Below are 9,595 nucleotides of genomic sequence, written 5' to 3' on the forward strand. Positions count from 1 at the left end.
CGCGCGGCCAAGTCGATGGTTTTCGACTTTGAGAATGAGAGTTCGTGACGAACACGGATCCACTTCCGTGTGACCTTCCCCGGATCCACCCCTTTCGGGTTCCGGTATTCGGGTAAATCCGTCGAGGGCATTATCGATCAGGCGTTGGTAGATCTGGGGTACGTTCTTCAATCCAAACGGCATCCGGTTCCACTCGAACAGTCCAAACGGTGTGATGAATGCGGGTATCGCGCGAGCTCGATCCGTCATAGTAACCACCCAGAAACCACTTGCCATGTCTAGAGAACAGTACCAGAGTACTTTATCCAGTCATTCTGATTGGTCGGTAAACCGAACCTAAGTGGGGGAGGATGTAACGGGGTACGTAGCCCTAGGTGTACCCTGGCTACATGAAGTGTGACACTTCACACTTCAGGAGTATGACACGTCATACTCCGGGATATTTGGTACAAGGTACCAAGGTCGTTCAAAGCCAACCATTGGTTAAATGACATTGCATTTCTAAAGGTAACTAATAGTTTGTATAAAACCCAAACTTAACCTACCTATAAATATACTCAGTTTACAATCTACCTTATTTAGGTTACTTCGCTCTCTTTAATGAAAGAGGGGACCTGTGAACTGCCGCTCACTGAGAGTTTGTATACTCTCGGAAGATAACTTCCTCTAGCGCAAGGTGCTGTGTGCACACGATGGCTGCCATGAAGAGACCCAGAATATAAAAAAAATTAGCTTGAAATGGGCTGAAGAGAATAAACGGCTTTACTATTCAATTTTTCACGCGTGCTCGATGCATAACATACAAAACGACACGGCCGGCCTCATGGAGGACATGGACGAGATTGGAGCGTTTATGATACGCAGTTGTGAGCGTGACAACAATATATAATTCATTTATTCGTGTATGCCACACACAAATGTAAGTCACACTAAAATATTTATTTTTTCAAGATCTGGCTGGCCAGTAGAAAAGCCCACGGGCTGATCGACAGTATGGGGGGCCACGAGCACCGCCGCAAGGATCACAAGAGCTCGCGCTCAGGCGCGTGGGAAGGTTTCGAGAAGCTCAAGAAGGCACTGGAGGGATTGGCCACTGCCAAGGGTGTGTCGCAGAGCCGTATTAGCGCCGTCGCCAAGTTGGCGGCGCATTACTCAAAGGTGCGGATGGATGTGCTGCGCGAAGGGAAATGCCGTGTTTTGACTTGGAGTCTGTATGATGTTCGTATAGTTTTACAAACACGTGGTGCACGACATCGAAGTGTTTCTGTGGAAGGCAGAGGTGGAGCATCGATTAGCTGGTGTGATTTACTTAACTCTATTCTCTTATTGCCATGGAAATGCGCTCTTACTGTTTCTATTTCAATTAATTATATGGTTTTCACAGGGCTTTATGCAGTTGACGCCATCATCAGACAGGTACTCTTTTTACTTTCCATATATATATATTATTTGTTGATGCTGAACGTGGGTGCTCCTACAGTCTCATACCAAGAATGGCTCGAAGGACGCGTACGTGAAGCGATTTTTGATCCGGATGTCAGACACAATCGCAGCGGTCAAGAAAGTCCCCGAACAGTTTCAGGTTCGAGAAGACCAGGCTGCCTCAATGGGAAAGATCAAAAGGTTGACTTGTTTGTGAATGTGCAGCCTAAGGTTAAGCACGTGATTGAGGAGTGGCAGAAGCGCGCAATTTACACGCCGAGACAGATTGAAGACCTTGGTGGACGGGAATATATGCTCCAGGAGGAGCGCTCGGGGAATGTCACGCCCCGTGCCTCGCCAGGAAAATTAGCGTCACTGCTGTCTATTATCAAGCAGAAGAAGGAGGAGAAAGACCACGCCAGTGACCAACCAGGACGACCTCCGTACGACGAGGCCTACGATACAACAGATAGACACCAGAGAGAAGACACTGCGGCATACAACCACCGAGCTTATGACGAACGACGAGGAACCGATCAGCGCCATGACCGCCGAGATGTCGGCGGCATTATGGGGGGATGCACCTGGTGTTCCAGTCGGAAATCGCATGCGCAGAGACCCAGCCGATCGTCCTGGGGGCTTAGATGATCGTGACGTAAAGAAGGCTCGCGGGTCCCGATGGGGACCATCTAAGATGGACAACCAGTCCTCGAACGATAGGCCAGCCCCAATAATTACGTCACTCGACAGAGACGGAGCGTATCATCAAGAAAGTGGCAGACCCGGGTATGGACCCCCTCCGGGTTCATCTCGTCAAGGCCCGTTATTGCAATCTCCTCATGGAGGCCCACCGAGACACGAAGAATGGAATAGAAATGCACCCCCCTCTCATGGTTCTGACACTGGGTGGTCGCATGAAAACGCGCGATCGCCACAATCTGGAGGCCTAAGTAGACAGAATGTGAGCCCTTACGACCAAGGTGGCATGCAACGATCCCCATTTTCTGGGTCCGATGACCGACGGAGCCCTGGGAACCGCATCCCTGGGACTTCTGGAGAGCTCTGTCGCAATTTTCTAGCTGGCAGATGCACGTTTGGCGACCGTTGCTGGTACGGTGATGATTTCACGTCGGTGGATCGATGTGGATTCTGATTCCTTGTATTGTGTTTTGTTTCAGGCACATGCACGACCCACAGACCGCTTCTGCCGCTGTCGGTCGCTCTGAAATGGTGGACAGTAAACGCAAAACTGTGCTGTGTAACAATTTCCCGCTGGGAATGTGTCGCTTTGGAGATAAATGCAGGTACTATTCGATCAGTAGCATTGACGGGATCACTAGTCTTTTTATTCATTTCAATGGACCGACTTCTGATGGTGGACTCCCTTTGTGGGGACCTGTTTTCTGTGAATCTCGTATCAGTTTTGCTCACGGAGAAGAGGAATTAGACAAGTCTGCCCGATACCCGCCGCCTAGACCCCCTGTTCATGGTGGTGACCAAAGTGGAAGCCGCTGGCAACCGTCGCCGAGTTTGCGACAGGGCATGGAGCTGATCGGCGTCTCGCCTTCTGCTAATGCGCCCACTCCTACCTCTCAAGCTAGATCTTATGGAGCTCCGCAAGTATATAATGAACCACACGGTGATCGCGGCAGTAGAGGAGGTGATTCATCTGTGTCTTATGCTAATGCCGCTGCGCCATCTCCAAATGGGCACAGGCTCCCTCCTGATCACCAGGCTGCCTTAGGGGCACCCCCACAAGGCTACCAGGGAGCTTATACCTCAGCTCCGTCACCGTACGGAGCTGCTAGTGGGTCGACCTATGCGAATCAAGGCTCGCCGTACCCGAGCGGAGATCAAGATCGAAACCGCGTCCCAGGCAATGTCCCCGTTTTACCACCCCCTGCTTCTGGTAGTCAATCGTACGGAGACCAAATTGTTGCTCCGACCTTCAACGCCAAGGTCGTAGCAGACGACGATGAAGGCGAAACAGTCGAACCGGAGTTTACTCTGGAGTACGATGACGAAGACTAAAATGGAGATAATTGACCAGGTTCATTTGTCAAATCACATAGTGGAGCAGGGGGTACAACAAGGAGGTACCCAGGGCCAACCAACGAATAGTCAGTGACCACTGATCACAGTATATCGATGCATAACTTTTGAGTCGCAAGTCTCTTGAGTAATTTCAATACACAATTTGCTTTTTACCTTGTGCCTTTTTGAGAAGAAAATCAAAGCATTTTTAAATAAAAAGCAACTGACATATTTGATTGGCTGATTCAGTCTTATAAATTCTTCTGTGACCTGATAAGAGGAGCTCAGCGTCTGGGTCGGGTTCCTTGCCCTCATTCTCTCTACGTGTTATGAAACGCGTACTTCAGATGTTTGCAATGTGCACAATACTCTACATTGCAGTGGCGATGCAGGCGCCTAGCTCGTTCCTGCAAGGCACGCTAAGTATTTTTCGACTGTCAAAAGGCACCTCGTTAGACAAGTTCGAGCACATGTTCGCTACAAAAACCAAATATTGGGATCAACGCAAAGCTCCCGAAGTCCTGGAAACTGTATTGGCGCTCCCCGTACTTGCTCCTATCAACGACCAGTCTCCACGAAGACAGGAATTTGAGCTCATTCAGACGCAACTCGTGGCGCGCCATGGAATTCGGTGGGAAATACTTTTATTTCGTAAAATACAATGTTACGAATTTGACACTAAAGTTTTCATTATTTCTACCTCGATAGGTACCCAACTTTGGGCAATATAAAGAAAATCAATGGCCTTTTAAAGCGACTAAAGCCTTACGAAGATTCGCTGCCGCATTGGATGAAGAACTACACTCTGCCGTACAATAAAAGTGTGGCGGGAGAGCTTGCGGATGCAGGAAAGCAGGAGCTGTGGAAACTTGGTGCTCGCAACCTGGCGAGAAGTAACCACGAAAACCCTGTTAATTACTCGAAGGAAAAATACCACATCAGACACACCTACGTCACTAGGACGCGACATTCCGCTATCGCGTACGTTATTTTTTTTTTTTAAGTAGTGCCAGACTTTTTTTACAGCTCGTGTTTTCTTTCTTTCGTGTGGACAGATTTGTAGAATCATTCTTTGAGAATCCAGACGACGTCGAGTATATCGTGTACCCGAAGGACGAGGTGCGTGGGTCCAGTGTCGCGATGATAAATGTTTGCCTTTGTATTAACGAGTATTAAATCCCCAGGATCTTCTGCTGCGGTTTTTCGACCAATGTGCACGCTACCAACGAGATGTCAAGAAGAATCAGACAGCACAACAACAACTGCATGAATATCAAAACTCAAATGACATGACGAAGATTGCGCTTTGGCTAAAACATTCGCTTGGGTTGAAGAGGGAAGGCATCGAATTCTCACCGAAGGACCTGATGGCCGTGCAATCTGCTTGCGCGTAAGCATCCTAACAGTTTTCTACCATGCTCGAGCCACTAACATAAGTACTATTTATATGTACAGTTTTGATATCGCACTTTACCACCTCAAACATCATTGGTGCTCGTTGATGTCGATGACTTTCATCCATTCGTTGGACTATCTGGACGACCTTGAGCAGTTCTATTGGATTGGAGGTGGATACAATCTTAACTACGAAATGGCTGCAGTACTCCTGCGCGAACTTTTCGATTCAATGAAAGGAAAAGTGAACGGCAGTAGCTCATTGGTGGGCAATTTCTTCTTCGCACACGCTGAGACGACGCTCCCTTTGATGACGTTGTTGGGGTATGGGGATCGCTCGCCTCTACTGGCAAACTTCACACAAGCCGAGATCAAATCACGGGGTTTCAGATCATCAAAACTCTCCCCGTTTGCAGCCAATATCGAGTTTCGCTTGTTTAAAAGTAAAACAAATGACGAAGATGTGTACGTCCAAATTCTTGTAAACGAAAAAGAATCCGAGATTCCTGACTGTGGACGCGTGTTCTGCAAGTTGTCGGAGCTGGAAAAGCAGTGGGACTACTACTTGAACACGTACGACTTTACGAAAAACTGTGCGTAAAAGTCTGTTTCTACACTACATTTAGATGTGCCCATTTCGGATTCGCTTTCGCCTTTTCAGCGCGACTGTCAATAGACAAACCCGCAAACGTGAATGGACTCTCAGTCTTCTGACACTGGATCAGCTACACTGCCACCAAATATCTCTACAGGAGAAGAAGTTAGCGCCGTTCAAGGAGACAAGAAGCCACGAGAGGTCATATAATAGATCATTTAGTTATTGCGGTTTTGTATTGACTTTCGTAATCTCATGTAAAATTAAATGCGTAACACTTGTAGGATGAAATCGCGCATAATTTACTGGCTAATGAAGAGCCCTCTGCTGTTTGTGAGCCTCACGCTACCGACACACCGTTGTCTCTTCCTCTTGGCAGCTTCGTGGAGCTCAAACTTGACTACATTTGCGCAGTTTCTAGCGAAGAGGTGGAATATCTGAGGGAGTTTGCCAATGCTGGACAAGTGAACATTCGAGGCAGACTTCACCTCAGCGGTGGAATATCTCAACGTTCAATTGCCACCGCATTTATTAACACAGACACGAAGCATTGCGATCATAAAACGTGCTTTCGCTTGCAAACAGACAAAGGCGATCCAGTTACCCTCCGATTCGAACTCAGTCCGGACGTGGCGACCAGTACGCTACCTCAGCTTTCTCTTGATATCCGTGCGAGAAGATCGCACACACGAGTATTGTCGCTCTGGATAGCGCTGGGATATTTGCTCAAAAAGCTATCGATCGGTGTGGAATACCAGTCGAGTTTGCAGCTCCTCGGTGAGCAAGATCGCATTGGTGGGCGTCTTCAAATAAAATTTAGAGGTGGATTCTTGACGGATCTAGAAGATAATGACCGGACGTGGACGACGGTGATGCACCAACCGGAAGCCAGTGTTTTAACTGTAAAAGTAGTCGAGCTCCAGACTGAAGGTAGCAAGTCTCTTTGTTTGGCCCGAATCTGGTCCAGTTCAATAGGAAAAATACGTTGCCAAACAATTACACCGCTCCTGGTGGGCGGATCATCTACCGAGAATGGAGAAGCCAAATCTGCGTCACTACAAGTAGCCGATGCAGCTATGGAGATCTTTTTTGTTGGAATTTATCGATACAGTACTCACGAGAGAAATGAACTCATAGGACTTGGCAAATTTTGTATTCACGCGCTGACACTCCCAGCGGAAGACAGCAACTCTCCGAGTCAGTCCGTTGAGCAGTTGGTGCGTTTGTACTCGGAATCTTCCGGCAAAGACAATGAATGTGGATCAGCGCTGCTTTCCCTCCAAATGTCTCGTGTACTTGAAGATAGCAATGCTGAAAATGGTGTATCACTTGCTGCTACCGCCCTTGGTAGTATAGCGTATCCAGTGCAGAAAATGGAGATGAAGTGTCAATTCGATATTGATATTCTCGAAGTACAAGCGTTACCGTCAAATATTACAGAAAGTGACAATGTTTCGATCCAGCTTCGTATTGCGCAAAGCAGCTGGAAATTGGAGCTACCCGCTGCTAAGGTCGTTGCGAGTCGTAACGGTACACTGCTTGCCAGGGTGGGTGAGAATGCCAGTACTACTATATGCTGGGCACCGAAAGATAGATCGTTTCCTGTACTTGAAATCTCTGTGTATGCGCAACCTCAACTGCAGAATCGGAAGAGTATGGCGTCCAGGGCTTCGCTAGTATCCGCTTCGCAGACGAGAAGACAAAGCTCCAAGAGGAGGAAGAAGAGTAAAGAAGCTGTAGCTCCAGTATTGATAGCGACTGGCAGTCTAAACCTCTGCTCTTTCTTCTCACAGCAAAACGTACCGGTACTGGCAGATTTACGGCTTACTGTGGAGAAATCGAGTGTGGAGGATGATTCCATTTTTGAAAAAGTGTCGGTGCTCTCGAGACTACGAGCCACTTCTTTAGAGAATGGCTCTAAGTCGTCTACAAGTCTTGAGTTCTCAAATTATACACCTCAAGCTGTTGTAGGTGACGTGTGCATTCATCTTCTACAAGCCGCTGGAAGTGTTTTCAGGAAAGCAGACTCTCTTTCGAGTTATTATGTATCCATGTCTTGTGGATCTCAGGAAGTACAAAGCAGGTTCGTTGGTACCAAGTACAACGACGACTACCTTAGATACTAATGCTATTGGATGTCTGCGTAGCTGCTGCCAAGGAGACGACACCGGTGCAGTAACATGGAATCAACAGCTAGCTCTTCCAATAACAAGTGATGACCCTCCCGTTATTCACATCACTTTATATCAACGTGGGGTGGATTCAGTCTCACCAATCCTACGCGATAACCCAAGCCAACAACGAAGCGACGATCAAATGATCGGGTACTTGACGCTGCCCACGTTCCCGTCGGTACTTGAAGAAGATCATCTGCTGCAGCTCGAAGTCCCTTTTGGAATGCCATTCACTTTAGAATCAACGAAGCACAACAGCGACCCTCATTACCATAAACGAGGGATGCTGACGTTGGAGATGCAATTTCTGCGTAGCGAACAACCCAAAATGGTTTCGTCAACCTCACAAGAAGTTTATGAATTGGTGATCCATCGAGTGCGGGGGAATCTACAGGCCTCAAGTTCTACTCAACACTCTTCTGGCTTATCCAAACATGTAGTTATTGACGTCAGTATCATGGTGGATCGAGATGAGTCAGCAGAGGAACTTGCAGTAGGAGCAACAGACGTTATCTCGATCTCTCCGTCCGGCCTAACGGAAGTGGGAGTGGCTGTCGACCTTAGCAACCCAATAGTTGCAGCCACACTCTCGACTAGCACAAATATTATAGTGGTCGGACGAATCCGTGACTTGATAGGAAACAATTACGGCCGTGTTCATCTTCCTCTACGAAAAGATTGGAAAGAAAGGCTGGTGAACCGGAAGAAGCCTGCGTGGTACCCGGTTTGCGTTGAGTCGAATAAAGGCGACGTCAACGCGACCAAGGACGCAGTTTTGATGAGCTTAAAGATTTGTGAACGGAGTATTCCTATCTTACAATCCAATGCGCAGGGAAAATTTCATGTTAAAGTTTGCGAAATGATCCTGACGTCAGGTTTCGAAAGTTCAAATTTGATGAAACTCGGAGTATACGGTGGAGCCAGTGTACGATTGTCGTATACCTCAGTGAGTGATTCTAGCCTCGCTGTTCACTGTCGCACACGACAATCTACCGACCAAAGCAGCCGTCAACACTGGAGATGGGAAAACGAGTGGTTTGTATTTACCCATTTGGGAGATTGCCACGAGTTACATTTTTCTTTGCAGATTGGGGTGTCAAACGACACCGATCTTGGCGGCAGGATAATGCTCACGTCAATGATTGAAGATGCGAATCTGAGGAGCCATAACCTATGGCTGCCGTTGTCGAACGGACCAACAATTGACGATACGACTGTGAATGCACATCTGCACGTGGTGGTCGCTTATATACCTACGATTATCGGTACACTCGACATGGAATTCAGTGAGAGCTACACATTCTCAGACTCTGAACGCATTCTTCACGTGGAGAACACATTTTATAAATGCTTTATTCAAGATTCGAGTAGCAGCACAGTTACAACGGCAAACGAGACTCTGGACTGTAAACGATTGCGAATGCCACTTGACACCAGACAATACACGACTGCTGCGATCCCTGAGCTTGAAATTCAGCTTATTGGGGTGACAAAATCGCTAGGAGAGATTTGCTTAGGCGTTGTCTCTCTCGATCTCCTATCTGTATCTGATATTTGCTGCTTAGTTCCTTCCTCTGGAGAAATTCGAGAACGGCTTACATGGTGTACATTTACTGACAAAAAAGATCGATCGAAGGCGACAGGAGCTGCAAACCTCCGTATTGGGTTTAAAGCTACACGGAATATTACGAAAACGCAAGTTAGTAATTCAGTGCAAACGGTAGCGAAGAGAGTGATGTCTGCGGAAATGTTCACTATATGGAAGAAGCTGTTCTACCTCTTGGACCAGAATGGCAATGGCTGCATCGACCGAAAGGAGTTCACAAACGTCTTCGTGGATCATCTAGACGGTAAGTACTGAGATTACTCAAATGATTTCTCCTATTTATTCCTAACTTGATAATTTCGTAGATATGATCGAGACTCCAGATGGTCGAAAGCTGGTGACATTTGTTGTTTGGACTCGACAAGAACC

At 47.4% G+C, this 9,595-nt stretch overlaps 3 protein-coding genes across 3 annotated transcripts; all 3 read left to right on the forward strand.

The window, feature by feature from the left end:
• Nucleotides 1-993: 993 nt before the first annotated feature.
• On the forward strand, nt 994-3,453 carry PITG_02775 (uncharacterized protein; the record flags this gene model as incomplete). The annotated part of the gene is made up of 8 exons (XM_002907621.1): nt 994-1,158; nt 1,229-1,298; nt 1,385-1,416; nt 1,481-1,582; nt 1,648-2,017; nt 2,067-2,550; nt 2,601-2,820; nt 2,863-3,453. 8 exons carry the CDS (start codon nt 994-996, stop codon nt 3,451-3,453), a joined length of 2,034 nt encoding a protein of 677 aa, XP_002907667.1.
• A 473-nt stretch (nt 3,454-3,926) lies between these two features.
• PITG_02776 (multiple inositol polyphosphate phosphatase, putative) lies at nt 3,927-5,452 on the forward strand (the record flags this gene model as incomplete). Its single annotated transcript, XM_002907622.1, has 5 exons — nt 3,927-3,974; nt 4,026-4,087; nt 4,165-4,366; nt 4,641-4,846; nt 4,912-5,452. The coding sequence occupies 5 exons, from the start codon at nt 3,927-3,929 to the stop codon at nt 5,450-5,452; spliced, it is 1,059 nt and encodes a 352-aa protein (XP_002907668.1).
• Nucleotides 5,453-7,762: 2,310 nt separating this feature from the next.
• PITG_02777 (uncharacterized protein) lies at nt 7,763-8,399 on the forward strand (the record flags this gene model as incomplete). Its single annotated transcript, XM_002907623.1, has 2 exons — nt 7,763-8,334; nt 8,387-8,399. The coding sequence occupies 2 exons, from the start codon at nt 7,763-7,765 to the stop codon at nt 8,397-8,399; spliced, it is 585 nt and encodes a 194-aa protein (XP_002907669.1).
• Nucleotides 8,400-9,595: the final 1,196 nt, after the last annotated feature.

This window comes from Phytophthora infestans, genomic scaffold, assembly GCF_000142945.1.
Source record: "Phytophthora infestans T30-4 supercont1.3 genomic scaffold, whole genome shotgun sequence".
NCBI classification, from domain to species: domain Eukaryota; phylum Oomycota; class Peronosporomycetes; order Peronosporales; family Peronosporaceae; genus Phytophthora; species Phytophthora infestans.